This window comes from Chamaea fasciata, unplaced genomic scaffold (assembly GCF_029207755.1).
Source record: "Chamaea fasciata isolate MVZ Bird 193981 ecotype frontalis unplaced genomic scaffold, bChaFas1.0.hap1 SCAF_5, whole genome shotgun sequence".
Lineage (NCBI taxonomy): Eukaryota > Metazoa > Chordata > Aves > Passeriformes > Sylviidae > Chamaea > Chamaea fasciata.
In genome coordinates, this window is record NW_027094090.1 from 24,489,518 (window position 1) to 24,514,945 (window position 25,428).

General features: G+C 39.3%; 1 protein-coding gene across 3 annotated transcripts in view; it reads right to left on the reverse strand.

Moving 5' to 3' along the window:
* ST7 (suppression of tumorigenicity 7) overlaps nt 1–25,428 on the reverse strand; it is a 139,968-nt gene that overhangs the window by 1,934 nt on the left and 112,606 nt on the right. For all 3 annotated transcript variants that reach the window (XM_066183046.1, XM_066183047.1, XM_066183048.1), the window contains 5 exons: nt 20,674–20,746; nt 18,989–19,091; nt 10,552–10,702; nt 6,391–6,483; nt 3,303–3,442 (listed from right to left, as the gene is read on the reverse strand). In XM_066183046.1, the coding sequence (XP_066039143.1) occupies nt 3,303–3,442; nt 6,391–6,483; nt 10,552–10,702; nt 18,989–19,091; nt 20,674–20,746 (560 nt within the window). The remainder of the gene's footprint in view (nt 1–3,302; nt 3,443–6,390; nt 6,484–10,551; nt 10,703–18,988; nt 19,092–20,673; nt 20,747–25,428) is intronic.

Genomic DNA, 25,428 nt, shown 5'->3' on the forward strand with positions numbered 1-25,428 from the left:
AGCTTGATGGCAGCACCCTCAGTCAGCATGATACACACTGAGGTTTCTTCTTAGGGTTTGGTTCTGGGATTACTTTAACTGCTTTGCATTTCCCTTTGACTTGGACTGTCTTTTTCCACAGTGATCAAAAAAACCAGCACCAGCAGTAGAGTAAGAATTCAGGATGGCAGAAAGGGTGACAGGAGACCTATTTTCTATTATTATTTTTTGTTTGAAAAGAAAACCATCAACCTGGCTATTTCAAAGCTGGCACAAAGCAGCTTTCTGGCAGCACCTTCTGAATAACGCCATTTGATTCAAATATATATGCAGAAGTCTCTTTTCAAGCTTTTCCACAGCGTGATTGGTGTTTTCATGGAGAAACTGACTATCCAGTTCTCAGTCCTGGTGATCTGATCGGTATGTTCCCTGCCTCAGCATCTGTACAGGTCCAAGCAGATGAAACACCTCCCAGGACAAACTCACCTGCTGAACTGAGGTCTCATCCACCACACAAGAAATACTGAGACACATCATGTGAGTGATCTCAGGAAAACAAAGGAATGAAATCAGAAAAATAAGTCTTTCTGAAGTTTGCCTAATTCTAAAAATTTAACTAGGCAGTACACTTTTAGACATGTCTGTTGCCTTGAATTACATAGTGACCTCTGTGTCAATACATCTCTCAGTTTTATTTAAGATATACTGTTACTGTTATCACATTATGAAAGACTCTGCACTTATGTATTTTTAATGATTTCCCAGGTGTTGTAAAATTTCTGCATGTTAAAGAAAGAAATTCAATACTACCAACAGTGGCCTGGCAATTTTATCCAAGCCATGCAATCAGAAATTTCTTCTACCTATATTTATTTCTTAATTGACTTCCATAAGCCTTTTGTTAGAAAGACCAGCAAAAACTGAAAGCACAAGCTATGAAAATGCTTCTTCCTAGCCAAGAGAAAATGCTAAGATCTACTGTTAATTTAAGGTTACTTAGTCTTACAAAATATCAAGTTTCAATTTCATTATGGAAGAGTCAAACTCACTTCCAGGTACAACATAATGTGCATCCATGCGCAGTTTCACAATGCAATATGGCACCATCACAATGACTACCAAGCAGGCAGGAATATGTAACTCCATGAACATAGCCACAGAAACAGCACATTCATCTTTGAGCTATTTAGGGAATTAGTTACTTATGAAATAATTTCCCCTAAAACTGAAAGGGAAGAAATCAGGGCTGGCCCAACCTTTTCTATTCTGTCCTGATACAGCTGCATTTCAAAGAGATGTCTGCCACAATTTTCTTCAGTCTCATGCACCTTGGAGACTTTTCCCAGAGAAGACAACAAAAAGGCCTTCTGAATTGAAGCCGTTCTATAAACTATTAAATCCATGTCACAGGCTCTTAAATTCTGTCCTTCCCATGGAAAAAAACCCTCAGTTGCTGCATGGTTTATGAAGATCAAGATATAGCTGAACCGAGCCATAATACATGTTAACTGACATAGTAACTTCATCCATAAAAGGTTTGAAAATCTTGAGTGATTCTGCCATCTTTATGCACATAACGTAGTTCACGTTTCAATTCTATTTGTCTGTGCTTACTAACTAGCAGCTTTACTTGCTCTGATATGCAGAATTCTATAACCCCATACAGAGCCTTGGGGTATCTACCTTAACACCAATGGCAGCTGCACTAACACATCAGGGAAATAAATCCTTCTGGTCTGATTCTATTCACCAAATGGCTTTAGCACCTGCAAGCTCCAAACCAGGAGAAACAATTACCAACACGCCACCAGTGTGGCTTCCATTATCTCTCTCTGCAATCCAGTCAGCAACCAGAGCCAGGTGATTTAAACCCATGAAAACCTATTTTCTCCAGTTCCAGTAGCTCACTGCCTGCAGCAGGAAAACTACAAAATCTCATTATGCTGCCAGCATATAGTCTTTGTTCAGGACACAAGGCTGATAAACACAGGAACAAGGCTAACAGGGACAGATTTGGGATCTGCAACAGTGACAGTATTAGAAATCTAAAGACTTGATTGAAAGAGCCAAACAAGGGTCATACATTTCAGTAACTTCAGTAACTAAGGAACAGAAAAAACCCCAACTACTGAATAGAAGAAAAGCTTTACAAGAGAAGTCTATGATCATATGCCCAAGTTAAACATGTACTGTCTACCTAACACCTATGTACACACTCAAGAAACAAGAATGAGTAATAATATTTCAGGTACACTTCAGCACCTTCTGCTGAGAGATCTTCTGCTACAACTGATCTTACTCTCTGTCTTCTAGAGCTAATGAAAGGAAATTCTTGTTGCATGAACCGTTGCTGTACCACACCTCTATCACTCACGGCCTGGGTAAACAGAAGACCGGGCTCACCTGCAAAGGGAGTCTCTTGCCCTTTGCAAAAGGGTTTGAAAGAGTACTGACAATCTGGAATTTGCCAAACCCTTTCAGCCTGGCCTCTTCCACCCCACTCCCTGTACCCCCAAATCAAAAGCACCAAAGACATTAAAAACAAAGCCAGGAGGCCAGTTTGGAATCATAAGACCTGGAACAGAGACAAATATATTTGAGAAAATATATTACAACAGAAGATATTCAGTATTTACTGGAAAAGGAATCATTTACTATCCTAGAGCTTTTCTGTTAGTGGATTTTTCATCTCCTAGCATGCTGGAGCAGTGATGTTCTTGGTCTTGCAAAGAAAAAAGTTTAGTTTAGAATAATTCATGGCTCTTCCCCCTCATCCTCCAAAATTTATTAATCCTTGGTGGATTAAAAAAGCGGAATTAGGAGAGACTTCTCTGGATGTAGTTCAGAAAAGTTATGAGGGAAATATTGAGACTACTTCCTCCTTGGCAGTTCAGGGAAAAAACACAGAAATTTGTCCTGGTAAACAGTACACTCTATTTCTGCTCATACTGAAAGTTTCTATTGCATCAGAAATCACAGCAGCCATTATGACTCTACACGAAATAGAGGGGTTCTGCAAACTGTTATTAGTTTATTTTACTGGATGATATATTAAAATACAGATACTCACTTCTCCCACTTCTTATTTTTTGGACAAAATCAGAAGACATCAAACCTAACAAGAGAGCCGTATAAACCAGAGAAGACAAACAGCCGTGTCTTATTGATTAGCAACCTGCACAGTTGTGCAGATGTCTCCCTGCTCAGATATGGACTGATGCTTCTGAATATGCAGATATTTAATACCTAGCAGTATTTAGCTCACCTTTTCCTGCACTGGTGTCTTTATTTACCAGAAAGGAGCAGCAGCAGAGAATACTCACAGCTTTTGCAAAGACCCCCATAAGCTCTGGGAACTGATGTGTCAGGAGGGCGAGCATGGCTGTGAAAGAACAGAGTCCAGCAGTGAAGAGGATGAAGAAGGGAAGCTCTTTCTTGGGATAAACTGAAACCTCATGAAATGCTGCAGAAAAAGATATGAGAAGGGAAAGGCATTATACATTGAAAAAAAATCAAAACAACACCAACCAAAACCAAACCAACATCCTTACACAGTTTAAACAACTAAAGACACACAAAGATGCTTTTGAAGGGAGAAGAGGATGGAAGGTCTGATACATCGAAGGACATTGTTGTGTCCATTGTCTCTGCCAAGTAATTCTCTCTAAAGAATTACTTCTGGTTTACTCGGGCATTGCTTTTGTCTGCCTTGTGTCAGCAATAACTATAATGCAGCTCTGCAACAGCTAATCCCAGAAAACAGATATAAACCATCAGTTTTTGTAGTGTTTGTCATAAACTAACCCCATGGCTGCATGTTTGCTAATGCTGATACACAGAGAGTGCCTGGGAGCAGAAGTGAGCCCAACCATAGGGGAGCATTGATGCAGACCAGTTAAAGCAGGCTGCAAAACCACAGCTTTTGGAACTGTAAATTCTGAGTGTCTTATCTGCAGAGCAAGAAAAATCATCCTAAAAGCTGGATGTATAAGCATCTATTTTAAAACCTGGAAATTAAATGAACAGTGAATTTTTAGGATGTTTGTTAATATACACTGATAGGAATATAGACATTTCCTTGCATCTGTTATAAAAAATCCTTCACTGGACTTTGGGAAAAAGCAGCGCTGGGATGACTAAAAGGGTTAGAAGAGGATGATGAATATTTTACCGGAAGAATATATCCCTTAAATTTTTATGACAGCTCAGATTCAAGGTGAAAATTCTTCTGGGTTGGCAAAAGATTGGGTGGACTCTTACCTGTTTCACTCCTTCGGTCTACGGTTTAGAGCTACAGTCAAGATAAATGCAAACTTTTAAACATTTTTTTCTCATACAGGATCAACCTCAAGGCTTCCCATATACTCAAATCCTATGGATATTCATATATATGAAACACTACTCTTCCATTTTGCCTGCTTTCTTTGCTTCAGTGATCAGTTCTCATCTCTTTGCATTTGCAGACAACATAAACACAGGGTAATCCAGCAACATGGCAGGATAACATTCATGGCTGCATTCATCCAGAGTGGAGTGATTCTCAAAACCAAAAGAAGGAATTCGTAAGAGTTTAAATTAAAATATGAAAAACTAAAAATATGTACGACTCTTAAGTCTGCTAGTTTGATCAGTTAAAAAACCAAAAGTAGGGACAGATTACAACTTCTCCTTGATTTGAAATAAATGTAGAGATCAGAAAAACCAAAGCATGGACTTTGTAAGTCCAGGATCTCTTGTGCTTTTCTTGCACTGCCTTTTCACACAGGGTCAACCCTGCTGTTTCAGTCTGTTATCCAGCCAGGGCAAAAGTTTTGTAATTGATATTTTTAATTTGGAGAGCCTATCAGATTGGTGTGTTCTGATATAATTCCAGTTGACTCTCCCATAAAACATGCACAATTAACAGGTGTGGACAGATATGTGAAACCCCCCTAACTCACCTGTGTCTATCATGGTATGCTAAACTGTCAAGGCATGCTAAACCCTTCCCTCCTCTAACCCAGGAGATTTTGCAGTGAAAGGCATTTCCCATAACTGCCAGAGCAGAACACACTGCCTGCATACACTGTTAAAGAGTCCCGCTGTCCCGCTGTTAGCTCGTAACATTTGACAAGAACGATTAGTTTTGCATCTAAAAAGAGAATGCTGAGCTATTCTGCATGGCTTTGTCATTCCTAAATCTCCTGACACTCCACCCTCCCCAACTCAGCATCCCTCTGAGTAAAGCAAGCAGAGCACTCTGAGAGGTGTTGTTATAATTAGGATGATTATAATGGGGTGGGGAGATACTGTCAGTTGCCAAGGATTTCTGCGTAATATCAACAAGAATGTGCTGTGAAGGAGACTTGCAATGAGTGGATTTTCGCTGTATTATTCTCACCTAATATTTACTCATGTAGGCTTATAAAAAGAGGCAACACCTTTTGCAGCCCAAACCAGGGAAGTTATCAATGAGAGACTACAAAGGGTGCAAACACCCTCAAAACCAGCCTTCCCGGCAGAAGCAGGCTTCATTTTACTTGCTCCAGAACAAATTTTTCTTTATTCCTTCTCTGGAAGAAAGATGAGACAAGAATCTTCTTCCTTGGATCAACTTTTATTTGCTTCCTCTGCCCTGACCCTGCAAACTTGTGTGTGTTCTACTTGTGCTCACACAAAGTCCCACAGAGAGAACACATGTGGGAATGAAGTGTAACTGCAAGATTGGCTGCTTTGGCTCTTCCTCTGCATTCTTGTGCATCACTGCTTGCACTGCAATGAGTCTCATCAGCTTGGACTGTAACACTTCTTGAGGGCTGGATCTCTCTTTATATCCATATCTGGGAATGCTGCTGGCACTTTCCTAATACACGCCATAAACCCACATAAAATTGATGGAGATGACTTCACATCAATCTCTTCATTACAGTACACACGCCATATCATGAAGACAACCCTTTCCTGCTATTTAAGACTGCTTTCTTGGAAAATATAAGCACAGCCTGTCATGAGTACTAGCTGCAGTAATGATCCAGCTGTCCTCAAGCAAGTTGGATCCTGCCTTGGAATTTAAGTAGCTAGTGTGTCTACCAAAGATTAACAAGGCTGTGACACTGTCCTTTTGGTTTGATGGGATGTTAGCCTAGATGAAAGATCAGTGTCTTGGCAAGAGAGAACAGCAAGACCTAACTGATTTGGATCTCTATGGTAATCTCCCTCCCTGTCTGTAAGCTGTCAAAAATAATAAATACAGAAAATTGTTATGAACTATTCTTGAGGAGCTGCATCTTGAACCACCCCAGTAGCTCCAAAGGCTCACTGTCAATCTGGTTATTCTAATCCAGTGTTCTCAATTTAAAAGGCATCAAAGGTGCTGCAAGACTCAGGTAAACAATTCTTCGGTGTCAATCATAAGAAAAACGTGCAACATACATGGTAGTAGTTCTCTATCTGCAGTTTCTGTACAAATAGGGTAAGGGTAGAAAAGATGTCCTTTTTCCAGTGGATAGGGGATCATTCTGAAAGCTGAAAAGGAAACACAGTGCATAAGTTACTGTGAGTGTGGCAGTCAAAAATACTGAAAAACAAACATAGACAAAACATTTATATTCGGTTGCAAACAGCATATAAATTGCTTAATGAAATGCCACAATAGAATTCTACATTGAGCTTTTAATCACAGAAACTTCTATGTTTATTTTTATTCTTGAGACAATGTTCATGAATGACAGGTGAGACCACATTACAAGGACATAAAACAATGTTTGCATAATCAAAGTCCATTATACTTCCAATTCCATAGCCAAGTTTCCACATTTTGTCTTAGGCTTTTAGGCTGCAGAATTTTTAAATTTCAGGGGAAAGAAGTGTATCTGATATAACAGGTATGGCCTACAAAAATGACCAGCCAAGTCTGTAAATTCAGACCAATATTCACAGTCGCTGCAGCAAGAATAATAAAAGTTTTTCATGGAAAAAATACAGTACTCTTTTTTCCATCACACTCCAGCAAGCCAGGTAACACTGATGACATGAGCTCTGAGGACCAGTTTTCCAAGACAGTCATGTTTTCATTTTCTATTTGGCAATCAAAGATTAATACTAAATTATTAAACCCAGGTTCCTCTCATGAATTCTTTCTAAATGCAGTGGATCAAGTCAGGTTTCCAATATAAATCTTCAGGTCATGGATTAAATAATACTTAATCTTATGAATTTTTAAAATTGAAAATAATAACAGAGAGGGAGGGAAATGGATTACTAAACCTTGACAATGCTGATGTCATAGGCCATCTGAGTGTGGTTTATGGAAATATCAGAATAATTGACTGAAATATAGCTTTGCAATCAAGGCATCCTTTTCCATTATCCGATATATTATTTTCACTGTTAAAATGTCATCATGTTATTCTCACTACTCCTATGAACATCAATCACTGAAGCAATATTTTCCTCAACAGATGTCCTAGAAGCACTGTACACTTTAGTTGTTAGGCACAGCCCACTGCCACACAATAACACTCCATTGTCTCTTGCTCACAAGACAACTTAAGAATTTGTTTAAATACACACTCCCCCAATATTTTCAGCTGTGCACACTGCATTTGAAATTATGTTAGCTGTATTTTTTGTGAAAGTATATTATTGTATTTTTTCTTGATTGCTGCATCTAAAGCAATAGTAAAGAAGGCAGAGATCCTGAAAAGACTGTAAACCAACCTGGGCTGTAAGGCTCTTCCTGCACTAACCACCCCTCTCCATAGCAACCCAAAAAGGCAAGTGCAACGACAACAATGCAAGCTGTGCATGATCTTAACACACAACAAACTTGAGTGTCTGTACAAAAACATATGTGGAATGATGTTCAATGCTCCTTTCTTCTAAATCCCTAACACAAGTTCTTCCTTCCAATTTGGCTTAATATTGAAACAGACAATCAAGCCTCCTCCGCCTTACCCTAAGCCACACTAATATTAATCAAAATGAAATGGGAGATAAAGATGTAATTTTTACAATGCAAGTGAAAAATGTCTGGATAGATTTTACTCACTTTAGGCAGTCATGGTTGACATGAGACCATGGGATATTTACAGCAAACCAACTTTATTTAACAATGTTATCAGCCATGGAATGAAGTGTTCTGGTTCATCTGGATCAATTTGTGTCAATGTAGGTACTTCTCTGCCTTACTCCTATGGTATCATCTGATCCTATTTTACAGTAATTGACTCAGGTAGCACAGAGACAGTTTGTCACACACCCATGTACTTGCTGCAAGAGATACTGGAGCGTTTGGGAACCCCTAGGTTTCTCCTCTTCATGCAAACAGTAGGGATTTTCACACAAGTTTAGAGACCAATAGTGACAAACCATCACCCCAGACACTTCTGAAACTTGATCACACTTGAAAGTACAGACCTCCTGTACAGTGAACCTGGCCCAAACACAATGGTGGCACTTAGGGTTTTATACTTGTACTACAAATAAAATACCTACAAACACATAGAAAGAAAGCGAGGGCAACTGACTATGTATTATGTGTAGACTGTTAGTTAAAACTAGTATTTAATTACATTTAACTTCTCTGCCATGTCTTCACTGGTTTTCACTTAGTTATGCAGAGATGCCAAGATCTGGACCAAAGTTATGAGTATTGGACTAGACACTGTGAAACCATTAAAACCCTTGGTTGTCTTCATGTGTGAGCAAAATCTGAACAAAAATTTTGAGGACTTGTGCACTGTTCGTATTTTTCTGAAATCACTATACAAAATGAATTATGGATTTTTCTGCAGAAGTTATGCAATGAAACTCATTTACATCTTTACAGGTTATTATACAGCTATTAGCTAATAAATTACATATTCAGAATGCTAAATGTGGAGATAATAAGAAGGGGAATGTAGTTAGATGAGAATTCCCCATAAAGCAAATCACTGAAAATGAGCCATTGGGAAAGAACCTATGACAGAGAAAATAACAGACTGGGAGAAATAATGGGAGAAGAGCTAGCAGGTATGACAGAGAACAATGCAGCAGAGCAAACCTCAGGCAGCACTGGTATGGATAACTGAGCAAGGTGTTCTATACACCTAGAAATAAAACCAGTGCATCCACAGGGAGCCTACACTGCAAATTAGCCAAGTTCAGGTCGTTTCATACTGTAACTGAGACTGTAAATCACTTTTACAGTGGCGGTATTAAGTACATTTCTATAGGAATTATCATGGTAACAAAATATCTTTTCTATCAAAGCTAAATGAGGACAAAAAATGGTGAAACACACATTAAGAAGTTGGTATTATAACATATGGAGAGGATGAAAAAGGACAGAATAAAGCAGAGCAGAAACAGGGAACTGGATTACATAAAGCGAAAAAGTGCATCAGAAAAAAGGCCAACAAAGGTTGATTATAAGCTGTACTTCTAAATTCTCTGAAACCTGGTAAAAAACACATCTCAAAGACAGGATAAGATATATTGGAAGGTTATCATGTGACCTTTGGAAGTCATATACTCCAACCTCTCACTCAAAGCAAGGTCATTTCCAAGTTAGGTTGCACTGCTCAGAACTATGTCAAGCTGAGCTCTGACTATCTCTGGGTTGGAGATCCCACAGATCCCTCTCACTGTGAAAATATGTTTCTTAGGCCTGGATTAAATTTATTTGGTTGAACTTGCGTGTATTGCTTCTTGACTTTGTGCTGGACCATTCTGTGACGACTGTGACTCCCTCTTCCATATCATCTCTCTGTTGGGTGGTGGAAGACAGCAATTGGATCATCTCTTCACCCACCATAAGATTTCTCCGAGCTGAACAAAATCAGCTTCCTCAGCATTTTGTCCTATATCACATATTCCAGCCCCCTATGCATTCCAGCAATCCTTCACTGAATTCACTCCAGTTTTAGAGTGTAAAAAAAGTCATAAAATACAGTATTGCTTTATAGTACACATTAATATATACCTGTCTATAAGGCACACTCACAATTTCCAAATATCAAAGCATTCACGGAATCGCAAAACGGTGTGGACTGGGAAACACCTTTAAAGATAATCTAGTTCCAACTCCACTGCCATGAACAGGGACGCCTTTCACTAGACCAAGTTGCTTGAAGCCCCATCCATCCAACCTGGTCTTGAACACTTGGAGAGATGGCACATCCACAACCTCTCTGGGCAACCTGTTCCAATGCCTCACCACCCTTATTGCAAAATATTTTTTGTTTATGTCCAATCTGAACACACTCTCAGTTTGAAACTATTCATTTAAATAATGACAAACAAATCTCCACAACTCTGGAATGAAATAAGTTATTATCTCCTTATCCACGAGCAAGAAAATATGTCTCAAAGTAGTTGGGAAATTTTGCTCAGTAGTACACAACAAACACAATACAAGGCTTCAAACCCCTTTTACTCATTAAATGAAGTTTGTGCTTTCAATTCAAATTTCAACTATTTCAGTGCTGGTGAGGATGTAACTGATGTCCAAAATTCTCACATACTGTACTTGAGAAAAACTATTACTTCTTTCATGACGTTCAATAAAAATATTTGATTAGCTCTTTTGTAAGAAAGAGGATTACTTACTGCCTTCCCATGTACAGTGTAAGAGGTTCAATGCCCCCTCTACTCTTTTCCAGTGTTGAAGATGAAAGAAAGCATATGCTATTGCTTCACTGTCCCCTCTCTTCAGAATATGTTCAGGGGGCAGAATTAGGCTTTTCATTTCTAGTAGATACTGAAATAAAAAAGCAGAGCACAATTATTGCAGAGGTAATACAAAACACAGAAAGCTGATGGCAATTTTATAATACACACTGAAAGGTCTATTTCCCTAAAGCACTTTTTCTCATAAGGTTTCATCAAACGTGTAACATCACAAACCGCACTTGAAGACATCTACTGAATTAGTCCCAAAGACTAAGATATGCTGTCAGATGGTTCTGCTCTACAGCAGTAGTATGGGGACTACAGAGAAATTCAAAATGAAACATCTCTTATTGAAAGAGATAAAAAAGGGCTCAAATCAGAAAATGGAATTTAATTACAAGAGCTTTTTAATTAAAAATGTTTATAATAAAATGAAGATGACTTTAAGCATTTTGATGGACAAAGTCATTCTATAAGGAAACATATAGCACTCGGTAGTTTGCACACAGGTTGTTGCATTTACTGCATTGCCATTAACGGGTTGTGAGGTCTAGGAATATGCAAGCTTGGCAGCCACCTAAGTGGTTAAGAACAAGTTACAAAGTAAAAATGTTACAAAATGTTAACAAGTGTCTGATTTCCTAGCCTGGGTGCCTGATTTCCTAGGGTGGGATGGGGGTAAAAGTATAGGACCTTTAAGCTTGCTCCTTAAAATTGCTGTTGAAAATGTCATTGAAAGTTCCACTGACTAAACCCAGGAAAAATTCTCACAGAAAATTTTCCCATAACTGGCTCCCCCCACCCAGCAGAAGCAGATGAAACACACAGAAGGTTCATGCCACAGGAAAAGATAGAGGTCTCAGACATTATTCAAGCAGGTGATTTTTCCTCCCTCCTCAATCCATGAACTAAACAGACAACTAACACCAGTTCAGCAGACATCCCTGGTGTTACTACATTCCAGTTAGTGGAGGGGAAAGAAACAGCAGAGGGTAAAGATATACCCCTCTCTGCCATACTTTACAGAAAAAGGAGTAAGATACAGAAAACAAGCTGCTGAATCAGTTCCTGTTTGTCAGTTCTCCTGAAGAGTGTAACATCTCCCAGCTGTGAGCTGACTGCTCTTCCACAGCACAGGGAAACTGTTAGTATCTTCCAATGTGCCCATGATCCAACCTTCTCCCCACCGGACTGCTGAAATTAACCCACAAGGCAGCAGCTGAGCCAGGCCCTAGCACAAGGCTGGGAAAGGAAAGGTATGGCTGATCGCTGGCAATGAAGGAGGGAGTGTGCAGCCCCTCCATTTCACCCTGTGCTACAGCCTGGTCTGGAAGGAGGAGGACTGCACGACCCAGGGACTGACAATTTCCTAGGGCAGGAGCCCAGGAGGAGACAACCTGGCAGCGGAGGCGAAAGGTGGTGGTGTCAACCCTGCACAACCCCTGATAAATGCTGACTTTTGTGAACAGGACGTGCTGGTGCGGAAAAGAAGGCAAAAGACGGGAGTGAGGATTCAAAGTCAGCCTTGTGGAAAGGAAAAGGGCAGAGGGAAATGAGCACCAATAGCATGATTTCGTGGAGGATATCCTTAAAGCATGTCACCCCTTTGCCTAAAGGAGCTGTCAAACAGGTAAAAGATTTGGAGAGCTCGTGATCAAAACAGAGAACTGTCAATCCTGGGGAATAAATTAATAAATACCTCAAAGAGAAATCACATGGTTCTGATGTGGGTAACTTAAAGGAAGAGAAACTGAATTAGCAGTGGGAGTAGTTGAGTGCGATACCAGGATTTTCCCTAAAGCCCTTCAGAAAAATCTGAGAGCTGCAGAGCAGGTGGATTAATGGAAGAAGGAATGGAAGTTTCAATTTAGCAGGCAGTCCAGGGGATCAAGGGTGATAGAGAAAACAGAATAAAGAGTTGACAAGAGGGAAGGAACTGCCAGGCTTACACGGATACAGCAAACATTCACTGCCCTAATGAATGCCTCACCCTTTTAAAAACACACATTATATCTGGTGAGCAGAACGGTATACAGCTGCAAGAGCTGCAGGTTTCTACCTGTTTTATTAATTTAGAACATTAACTCTTATTTCCATATTTTCTGCAAAATTAATTGTGAAAGTAAGTTCTCAAAATTTAAATGTTTCAACCAAAGGAAAAAAACATAAATAAACCCAATGACATGTCACGATTAGTAGGGAAAGACAAACCAGGAAGGAATGTTGCATTTCTAGGAGTGTTAAAAGAAAACGTGGTATTTTGATTCTTATGTATTGCTTGTTATCAGCAATTAAAAAGAAATCAAGTGGAAATGCTAAATATATATTTCTTGACACTTGCAATCAATCTTAGTATTCACTGAGTTGACTTTTCAGTCTGCATTGTTCTCAGTTTCAGAAAGAAATTATTATTAGAAGTGCCTCAGTACAAAAATGTGAAGCCCTCCTCCCTCGTTACTCTATCACAGCTACCTTCCTGAACAAAAAGTCCATAACCTGGTTTGGTGATACTCAATAAGACCCACACACAAAGTTGATAGGTGGCTCAAGACTCATTTGTGACTCATAAATGTTTTTATTTTATGTAAAAATGTCAGCCACACCTCTTGGGCACACAAACTGTCAATTAATTAATTTGGACGCATTTCCAGCAGGAACGCTGACTGTACACAGCCCCACAGAGACCCTGTCTGGAACACTTCGTACAGTTCTCATCAGGCACTCTCCAAAACAAAAAAGATCAGGTTTCTCAAGCACACAAAGAAATAGTTTTGGGAGACAGCACCTGAAGGCCTCCATCTACTTAAGTTCTCTGAGCATTAGTACATGGTACCAAAAAGCTGCCTAGCTCTAAGTAGAGCTTGATTATTATGGAAGGAGAGATATGACTGTCCATGAAAATTAGGATGGTCTTGATGTCCTAGAACATCATATCCATTGGTGGACTGCTGTATTTTCAAGGAGAGTTCAGAGCCCAAAGGGTATTTGGGTTCCTGGAGGTTTTGCTGGCAGGGCTAAGGGTCTACCTGGAGACAGCTGAGGGCAGCCCCCTTTTTGGTAACTGCAAGGCTACTGGTCCTGGATCTTTCAGAGGCAGGACTGAGCCCCAGCAATCTGCAGGGTTTCTAGCAGGTTATCTGTGAAACCAACACAGCCCCCCTGAAATACTCTGTATTAGTCAAGCAGACACATTCCAGTCAAATGAACTAAATAATAAAAAACCTAAAATCTTTCTTCAAAAACCATCCAATGAGCTGCAGTTCTCATGCTGCCCATAAAATGTATGAACTACAGTCCTAATGGACTACCGCAGGCAAGAAATATCTGCAGCTCCTGGAAAAAATCAGCCAAAGACATCTGACTGTAGCTTCCAGGAGCCTGCTACTGCACTTCATCAAAGGACTGTACTAGACAGGTGCAGTCTTCTCTAGAGCTACCAAAGACTTCAGGGTGGGAATCTGACTACCCACATCTCAAAATTTCCAAAGGCCTTATCCCAGAACACAGTCCTTGTTGTCATAGGACTAACAGAAAATCCAATCATACCACTAAAATTCATACTAGTAACCTACACCTCTTGACAGACTCCCTATTACCTCTAACTCCTCATACACTGGCATCCACCCAGACTGAACCACAACCTTCACAATTTAAGTAATAAAAACTTCAATACCTTATCAATCCTTTGAACACACAGGGAAGAGGGGAGCCCTCCATCATCCTGACAAAACTCTGAACCCAAGCATGGTTCCACCTCAGAGGGAGAATCAAACAACGGGCTAAATAAGAAATCTGGCTAAGAGCTAGGCATTCATGGAGGAAACCTAGATGGTAAGACCAACATATGTCCAATTGGATTTGTTTTTCAGAAACAAATGAAGAACTTTAATTAGAACAAGATATAAAATGCCATCACCATCTGGGCTTATCCTGTTCCTTTAGAAAATGAACCAGCTGAGAAACAAACAGCCTAGAAAATTTCAACCAGAATGATCTCTTCACTCTTGTGGCCAGTGACAGGACTTGTTGAACACTGGAACAGGATCCCCAGGGAAGTGGTCACAACACCAAGCCTGACAGAATAATGGACAATGAACATTATTCTTTGGACAATGCTCTTGGGCACGCGGTCACTCTTGGGGATGGTGCTGTGCAGGGCCAGGAGTTGGACTTGATGGGTCCCTTCCAACCCTGGAATTTTCTTTTATTTGATGATTCCATGACCCAGCCTCAATGAAGTTAGAAACAAACACTGGAGTTGCACAATGATTTCTGCCATAATGAGATAGCTCAATTAGCCCTTTGCCACCGCATTGTTCTAGCTCGGATCATGTTTTTGGCTTGTCTTTTTTTTTTGCTTTTTCTGATCTATCTCTTCTCTCCCTCCAACCTAACTTTTTTTCTTTGTCAAAGACCTATGTTTAGGAGTTACAATTGTAACAGCAGTTTTCATGTACTTCTACAGAGGGCTTCTGGGCCAGTTACACAACATTGTGAGAGATACAGCTCATCTATAGCCATTCTATACACATACAGGAATGTGTTTTAATGAGCATTTGGAGAATGAAAAAGGACCTTGTATACATGAAGTGCAACAGGGAGAAATTTATACTTCTCCTGCTTAAATCGAACAAGTATACATTATCTATTCCAAAATATTGATAGCTCTCTGGCTCCTAATGCTCTCCTGCCGGGAGTGCTTTTAGCATTCCACATTACTTCAGTGACCTTTTATAAAATAAATCAACCTAACTCAGGCAGGTTTCCTGCAATTTGATTCTGAAATTACACCTCAGGTCGTGACCAGGCAACAGTCACTCCTGCACCTGTGACAGCATCCTTCCATGCCACAATATGAGAATTTAACATTGTTTGAACAGGAACTCTCCTCACCTCAGTGGGATGAACAGCACAAGCTTAAGAAAGTTCCAGAATACTGGTTTCTACATGCCCAGTGAAGCCACTTTTAGGTCACTTTTCAAATTCTCATTGAATTGAGGATAATTAAGAAGTTTGGCCTTTCCACTGGAAATACAACCAATCACTGTCTCACTGAAGAGTTAAAAATTCCCTCAAACATATCTCACATAGTTTCTCTGTAATATCATGGGGTGTGTGGAACAGATTAATTTCCCATCTGGTCTATGAATTTGTTTGCATTATTTGTTTCTATTAGCAACTACAACTTACTAGAAACCACACAAGCATACGGACTGACACAGTTCTTACTAAGAAAATCAAAATAAATAAGAGAAAAACGAGAAGGGATGCAATAGAGAACAGATGAATATTTAAAAGTGTTTAAGTCAATGGTTTGTTACATCCTTTTAAGAGACTGTTTATAGACAAAATTGGCATTTCTTTAAGTAATATCAATATTTAAGTTGTCTGATTGAAATGCAGCATACTTCAGCAAAGACTTTCTTCAAATCAGCTCCTGGCTTACATACAAACCCATATGACTGTGTGCAGGACATACTTTTGACTCACTTTTAACAATCAGATATATGAACCATGATCTATTTTCTCTGTAGTGAATATCTCTAGTCTCATACATCACAGAAAGGACAGGGGTGCTTTTCAGGAGTTTGAATGAAGGGAAAGAGCTCTGCAAATAAGTTCAGGAAGGGTGTTCCACAACTGAGAAATGTCCAAGAGACGGCTGTGGTAGCTTATCAGCATTAGCTTTTTATAGTCCTGTTATATACAAGCAGGGAAGCCCCAAACACATATAAATAATATTGATGAAATCATGTGTCTGTGTATACATATACCTTTTTCCCCAGCCACTCCACAAATTATGGTTTCTTCATGATATAGTATGTACATACAAAAACCCCTCTGGAATTACAGCTTCAGTGGCAATACAACCCTCTCTGTTTAACTCTTAAATTTTTGTGTAGTATGTTAAATAATCTGTCACATTTGTAGTTTATTTCTTCCTCACTCTGAACAAAAGACTCATTAACATTTAAATCCTAGAGAAGCTCTGAACACAGATTAGTTTTGTGGCCCTGTTAGATTTCTTGTGATGCTGCTTGCTAAAACTTATCCCCATTTCATTAAAAACAAATGGGATATGACTTCAATTACAACTGAGTGGAAACTGAGGTGTAATATCCACAGTGCGTAAAATTCTAACCAGAAATGAACTTTCACACCTTAATATCCTTTAGCTAATAGCAGCAGGAATGAGGGTGAAATCAGCACTGCTGTATATTAATCTGTATTAGGCTATTCTGTTTTAATGTCAAAATATTTACTAAAAGAACCTCTGGAGTTTGCTCCTATTACTCCCTTGTCATCCTGGTAATTTATGTTTCACAAAGGTTTTCGATTTCAGAGTGTCAGACTTTGAAAAATAGAGGGAATCAGTTAACAACATGAACTTAAGGAGGAAGAGGACCAGAATTTCTTTAAATCAAAAGTAGAGAAAATAATATAGAATCTGCATTTCACACGTGGGCATATTTGTGAGAGAGGAAATTCAGCCTCTTATTGAACAGCCACCTAACCAGAAGCTGCCTAGAAAGAAGGAGGCCATAAAGGATGAATGAAAGTTGTGATCTACAAGAAAACGAGGATCTTGGAGATCTGGAAATGCAGAGGTTATGGAGCAAATGCCACAATTTACAGTAAAGCGGATTTTGAAAAGGAGGTCATACCAAAGAACATCAAGGTCTTAAAAAGAAACAGAAATAGAAAAAGCAAAAAGGTAGTAAATGAAGCATTGTCATCAGTTTCATGGCAGAGCAGAGCCTGGAGACAATAGCAGGATGGACATTAGGAGCATGCACAGAAGTGGAGGCCAGTGCACCAACCATCTCTGTCCCTGAAAAGTGAATAAACATGTCAGAAACAGCCAGACCAGAAAAACTGACCTACAGCAAAAAGATCCCCACTCAGAGTAACTGATGAGAGACATATAAAGATAAAGCCATTCATTTAAAGAGGATGGAAACACTGTGTGTTAATATGGGAATGTTGGTATGCAAATTGTTACAAGAGATTGTGATGGAAACATTTATCAATAGCATGGAGATAAGTGAGGAAAATGGAACAGGCTCCCAAGGATTGCTCATGACAGGCTAAACTGATATTTTTCCTTGGCAAGATCTCTAACTGGGCTTCAGTAAAACATTTAGAAATGTTCACCCAGAACAGGACTGTGCTGGAGAAGACTGGGCAGAAGAAAAATACCAATGGTTGTGTTGTTGCAAGAACCATTGGGATGGAAGAAAGTAAACAGAGAAGCCCTGGAATCAAGCTATTTAATATTTTCCTTTTATAGAATGGCACAAAAAATAGAAGCACAGCTAATATTACGGAAGGACTCATTCTCACCTGAACTTTGTTGTATAAAAAGCAGGCTTTTACTGGAAAAGAGTTGCTCCTTTAATAGTATAGAAACATTGAGGAGGAAAAGTCTGTCTAAAGATGTCTAAGACAGTTCATTCTTTCCACTGCCTGTAGAGGAAATCTGGATGATTTTATTAAGCAAACAGCCTAATTTTCAGAGCTGCTACACCATGCTATTTAGTGGTTGGCATAACTGACAAAGCTCACAGAGAAAACATTGATTCCCCCAATGCATGAGAATTAACTTTCTGCAATCCATGTGTATGTAGGGAAGAGGGTTTGGGTTTATCTTGACCAGACTGGCGCTCAACTGTACCTAATGAACAGGCTCCCTACATTAACACATCCCAGTTTTCTGCTCTTACTTTCAAAGGGCACTACTAGCCCAAAGGTTGGTGGGGTGAAGTTCAGAGGCCAAAAAGGTCCAATTGCCAAAAAAAAATCTGCTTTTAGCCTTCAGCAACCTCTTGGCAACATTCTTACTGCTGAGATACAAGCCCCAGAGAGCAGGTATGGGAATTAGAACACAAATCCATTTTTTTACTTTGCAGTTTTCAGCAATTCTTCAACCCTGAGCTTTGCATTCTCAGACCTGAATGACAGGTTGCTGCATGAGGAATGACTAATGCAACTTATATGAAGGACACCATGAACTCCAAAGATAGGTTCTTTTGTACCGCATGCCAAAAACATTTTCTTACATAAAATCATCAAAACAAATAAAATATGCTACCTTGATCTAGAAAATCTTTAATGACTATTTTGCAAACAATAATCTATCTTTATGCATGATCTGCCCGCAGCACAGCATTTGGTGAAATCCACGTCAGCTAAAATTTCAAGTTGCACAGTCCTGAATGTGACACTGCAAACGGAAAAGCTGTGCATAGTATCAGCTTTTCTCCCTTTCCATTGTTTGCTCTTTTCCACAATGTCACTCATTATTCTGATACAAAAATCAGGAGTCATATCCTCAGCAGTGCTAGAGCTACAACGCTGTTTTCTCAATACTCACTTTTGGCACATGTGGATTGAATTCTACTGCTCTGTGAATAGCTTCTACTGCATTCATCTCTGCAGTACTCAGCCCTCGCCTTGACGCAGCCTCTGGAGAAAATCTACAAAAGCAAAGAAACAAACACATTAGGTCAGAAATGCTAGTAAGAAAAAGTCAGAAAAGGAATCTAGAACATGGGCCCATGTAACCAAACTGAGTAATTCTCCTACACTCTCCAAACTTCCATAGCAAGTGGAAACTGTGAGTGATCTATTACATCAAGGCCAATAAAAATCCCAGCAGAAGCGGAAAGCATTTTTGTATCTGATCATGGCAGAAAGTCAGTTCAAACACTAATCTAAATTAATTCTCTGTCACTAATCTAAATTTGCTCTAGGTACCTTGCTAGGGGTATATCCAAGGCTGAAATTGCAGGAAAAAAAAAAAAAAAGAAAATAAAAGAAAAAAATAACAAGACCAAAAAAACCCCCAAAAAACCAATGCCAAATTATTGTTGGAGGGTTTCTATTAAAAACAGGTTTGGGGAAGTTTTGGGAAGGTTCCCAACCCAATGCCCCTGGGTCAGGTTGAGATGGAAGCACGATGCAGCAGCAGTAGCAAGTGGTCTACTGGCTGCAGCACCATTCAGGGTAGCATGCCCAAACTGTGGGCAAATCATCTGCCCCAATGAATAAAAAACCAGACCATGCAATCTCTTTCTCACCTCACACCCCACGGCTAACTCCAGAGCTGTACTTGGCAGGCAGACACCACAGGGAAAGCTGTGACAACCTTAGCCCTGCCCTCCCAAGCTGGAGTCGCTGTGTAGGGAGGAAAGATGTTGCAGTAGGTACTGGCGATCTACAGGATAAAAAGAATGAAAGAAAATTACTTAGATCTTGATGTGTACATAGCACTTTAAAAGCAAAAACTGTCAGGATGTCAGTCAAGAAAATGGCTTTCCACTCCACTTGCTTTTTAACTTCAGGGGGCATTCGACCCTCAGGTGCACAGACACAACTCTGCCTGAGATTTGTGTGAAGGCATCTGAGAGCAGAATGGGGATTTTTAAGCTCCATCTCACAAGGAGCTGAGCACCCTTTCGGAGTGAGCCAGTGCTCTCGGGTCCACAGGCATCAGATAGATGTGCTCAGCACCTTGGAAGGTTGAGACCCAAGAGAAAAACATAAAAGGAATGAACAGATTTTTGTGTCTTTAAAAATATGAACGTCATCTACCTCTCAGAATCCCTGACATAATAATGCTAAATCCACCTGCCTCTATTTAATTAGATGAGCAGTCTGCTGACAGCACTTGTAAAATGACATGGTTACCAGTGGATCCACATTTAGTTATTACCTTTTTGTGGTCAGGTTTACACAAAGTTGAAAAGGTCCAGCCACACAACCCTTTTCAGCTGCATCTTCACTATACTATCTAGGAAGCCAAAGCTCACCCAGATAGTATACACAAAACTGAAACAAGAACTGAATTTATGCTACTTCTCTTCTTCTCTTCTTCCTTAGCATCTCAAGTGCAATGTATTATCACTACAAATTTTTTATATATAAAGTAATTTTATCAATTTACTGCAGGTCTTAATTTTCCTGCTTCATCAGCAGATTGTTAGGGTGTGGGCTCAGCTAAGAAAAATCTTACATTAAATCAGGAATTTTGCTGGACATTGGTTCTTAAGCACTTACTTGTCAGAGACAGCTCTGGCTTTGAGCAATGCAGCTGTGTAACATATTGTTGCTGATTTTGGTAAACTTATATCTGTTGAAAAGAAAGGAAAAAAGTAAACATTTGAAAACTTAAAAGTGTGCAGAAAGGAAGTTGTTTGATTGATACTTAGGAGTAAGCATGACAAAAAAATACTCAGAATACTTTCTCATCTTGGGACTTATGCTGCCACGTCACATGGATTTTTAGATTTCCACCTGATATGCAGGCTTTAAAATGAGTGTTAATGACCTCTGGAACTGCTATTTAAACAGCAACTGCTTTCATTAGAGAACTAAGTCAAAGAGTGGCATGATAGAGACAAAATGAAAGAATTCATTACTCCATACATAAACATATAGATCACTTGGAATACCTGAATTTTTCCACAGTTCACAAAATATCTAAGTAATAGCTGAGGGCAATCTTACTCACTCTTCATGTTTTCATGAGAGGCAGTTCTCTAATATGAGTATGTGATGGCTACACAAGTCAAAACAGCTGTTCAAGTAATAATGGATTTGACTTGCAAGCAACCAACCAGCAGATTGATTGAAGATCAACAGTAAAATAAGGTGTTTTCCCTCTTCAGAAAATATTGGACCAAAACACATGTTCACCAGACACTCTCTGGCCATTTTATCCTGCTCCAGAGACACACAGGAATCATAAACCTGACTTAACCCATTAGTTAACTTAATTTATAAGTGTTTTCTACTAGCAAATTGGCACAACGTATTCAAAAGGTAGAGAGAAATGCTGCTTAACAGGCTTGAGTGATATACTTATTCTCCCTGTTACAGAGAATTGATTTCCACATTTTTAATCTCATGGTGTGACCCTTGGAAATGTCCTGTGCAGGGCTAGGAGCTGGACTCAATGACCCTTGTGGGTCCCTTCCAACTCAGCTTATTTTGTAATTCTGTAATCTATCCCACAGTCACATATTGAGACTGAAATATTCCAGCATTAAAAATTTAGAGATTACAGCTACATGAAAAGAAACTCCGAATCACAACAAACCAAACCCACTAAAGGTTGGATTCTGCAAACCCTTCTGTACATGCCGGTAACGTCTCACAGCGAACAGGAAACATAGCACAGCATACACAAGGCACTGAAGTAGTCCACTGTAGAAGGGAGGAGCAGCTAATTTGACTGTTCCTCTAAGTAATTATCTGTCCCTTGGTTTGTCATTAAACTTGATTAGAAAGACAAAATTACCATGATAACTTTGTTACTTTAGGATTAACAGACACTTGTTATTCACTCATGTGGCTTGCAAGACAGGGATCCAGAAGGGAGTTAAATAGGACAAGCAAGTCATATCTCAGCAGTCACCATCCTTCACTTATGAATAACCAAGCAACCAGGCACAATGTTACTCTGTGAGACAGAAAACACTGCCAGAATGACTGAAGCACTTTGAAAAGGCTACCTGTTAAATTCTATTATCTTTTTATGCGCTTGCACTTCAAGTATGAGATGTACAGATCCTGCTGGAGACTTCCCTACAATTTACTGCAACTATAATTTCACTGGAGTATGTAATTGTAGAGACTAAAGTAATTAAAATCAACAGCGTGCTGAGCAGTTTGGATGACAGGTATGTTAATTACTCCACTAACAGAAGATAGCTACAGACACAGGCATGAGCAGTTATTCAGTGACAGGATGAGAAAATATTTCTGAACACATCCAGTAACCCCCCTTACACCCAGTTTTCCTTAACATCAGGAGTTAAAAGTTACTTCCTGTAAACAGAAATGTCTTTTAAATATATTAAAACAAAACACAGTATCACAAAACACTATCTTCTAGGAGACAGACAGTGTTCCTGAGCTGGAAACATCTGTGCATATAGATTGCAAGATGATTCACAATGAGCAGCTGGCATGTGCAAGGAAGAGAAATCTGGTGAGATGAGCTAAAGCTCAGACACTCCATGTGAGGCCTTTCTGCAGAAGAAATGAGATTGCTCAAAGAATGCTGGGCTCAAATCTGATCACCTATGGTCAAGAACAACAAAAGCAAACAGAAGGATTAGATTGTTTTTGTATCAAACCAAATGACATAAAGACTGAGAGAAGATTCAACTGTCCCTTATGCAGACCCACATGGAACACCAGGAGAGAAGAAGGGTTGCTTAGGGAAAAGACAACATTGGCAAAACAATAAAGAGTACAAGAATTAAATTTAGGCTGCAGATTAAAAGAAAATTTCTGTGAAAATTTCAATTTCTGTGAATTGAACACTTGAGGGAGATTTCCAGGTAGAACAGCAGGGCAAAAAAACCAACTAATTCTAGGATGGAGCTTGCTCAGCTCATGGAAGGGGAATTATCATGCAGGGAATGCAACAGCAGGGGCCCTGATTCACCCAGGAGGTCTCTTCCAGTATTATGCTCCTAGAGAGCAAGCAGCTTTTGTTTGAGGATAGTACTTATAGACCCCTAGCAATGGAAGAAATAGATACAAATATTCATGTTTGTCACAGAATCACAGAGTGGTTGGAGTTGGAAGTGAGCTCTGGACGTCATCTAGTCCAACTGAGACAGCCCTAACAGGTCCATGCCTGCTTGCTTTCAAAAGTGTTTTTCTTTTTGTTTGCGACATGTTAGACCATAAGTATTTGGTCCTGCTATATGCTGGTCTATGACTACAATACTTTAAAATCCTGATACAATTTTGGCTTCAACTCCAAAACTGCACCCTTATATTTTAAAGAGAGGCATAAACAATTATGTCTGGTAACAACTTGAATTTAGCAAGGGAATCGTGTCCAAACTAGCCCTAGGAGATATGTACTCTGTCAGGAGCCAAAGCAAAGTTTTAATAAATGACTGTGTCCAGCTCTGTGAGCCATCTGGCAAAATGTCTTCACATACACTGTTTCCCACCCTCCTGTGATTACTTGTGGAGCTCCCACAATGTGCTGAAAGATGTGACTGCTACTCTGTTGTCAAATCCATCAGTACATCTTTGCCTAATAGAAACTGATGTGTCAATCTAAAAAAGGCTCTCCTTCTTTCTTATTGCTTGTACTGTTAAACAGAATACAAAAATCTACACTTAATTTGTAAGCATCTTCTTTCAATAAGCCTTGCCATGCATGGGGGAGAGTTGGAAAAGTGAATTCTTACTATTAATTTGCTTCTTAAGCATTTGCTTGTAAGACTGAACTGATGGAAAGATGCTATGGATATGCAGAGTGTGCCATACATCATCTAAAATGCTCATGGGATCTATTGTTTTTATCAATAGCAACTAAACCAAAAAAAAATGAATCTGGATATGTAATGATGCAACGTTTCCTACCAAGTCAGCAGAAGGCTCTAAACATGATGAGACAGGAATGTTGCAATTGCTTTAGTCATTAATAAATGCAAAAATGTAAGTCACTAATTACAAATTATTTCCCATTTTGCACAGGTGGTAGAAGAATTGCTTATAGATTGAAAGCACTCTAGCAAATAAATATGTGCAGGCTGGATCACTGATGACAGAAGAGAAATGCAGTCATCTATAAAGACACAAACATCAAGAAAGGAAGTGAATTAAGCTGATACAAATGGTTAAAAACAAGAGTAATATGATGGATATCATTAAAGAAAAATACAAGCTGAACATCAGGGGAAAAACATTACCAAAAAGATTTAATATCCCATTAGAACAATGATCACATTTTCCCAAAAAATGCAGTAGAAAACATGCTGGATGGAGTGCAACTATGAACTTGGTGCTTACAAAAACCAGTTCCGATTCTCTGTACTTCTGGCATTCTCTCTCAGTAGTGGGAAACACCCCAATCAAAGATGTCAGCCACTATGTTAGAATGGGAAAACCATTTCAGCACATACAAGAAGTCTTTATTTTGCCATGACCACAACTAAAACTTATGCTGTTCAGATATGGGAAGATTTGCAACTGCTGATTTTAAACATTTCATTTGCCACTCTTGCTGTGCATATCAGTGACCAAGCACCAACCACTTTAACTTGAACGAGTTCAATCCTAAATGCCTGTAGAGGGGAAGGAATAATTTCTACTAAAGAGCGTTAAAAAAGAGCAAGACTAGTACAATTACTTTAGACTTCTTGTGCTTTTGCACAAATAGGAAAAACAAAAAATGCTACAGAATCATATGGCAAAGAAAGAGAAACCAGATGGTATGAACAGACACAGAACTGATGCTGAAACCTAGCTGAAGTGACTAGTGATTTTGATATGAAGGAAAGAAATCAGTTCTTGCAAGCAGAAGCTGGAAAAGATGTGACAGGAACAAAGACAAACTATTCTCTTGATATTACTGTTACACAGACTGGAGGCCTTGGTTTGTGTCTCTTGGAGAAGGCAGATTAGGTTTTGGTATAACTATAATTAACAGGAATTTCTCTTAAGATATCTCTTTGAAAGAAACAAAAGGGTTATAAAATAGTGTGTATGAGGGAATGGCTGCTTCCATACTGCCAGTTGCTACAGCTTTAACTCTGAAGAAAACTCTTCACTGCACTTAGAACACCTACCCAGTTAGCTCCACCAGGTAGAATATATCCAAAATGTCAAATATAAACATGGCAAGTAATGAAACTACCTACAACACCCCGGAGACCATAGCTAATGTAACTGAAGGGTGCATGCAATTGTTTCATCAATCTGCAACTCTCTACGAAAGGACTGCCTTCAACATAAATAGAATTTACATGCATAATCTGTAAGGACAAGTAGAAATTGGAC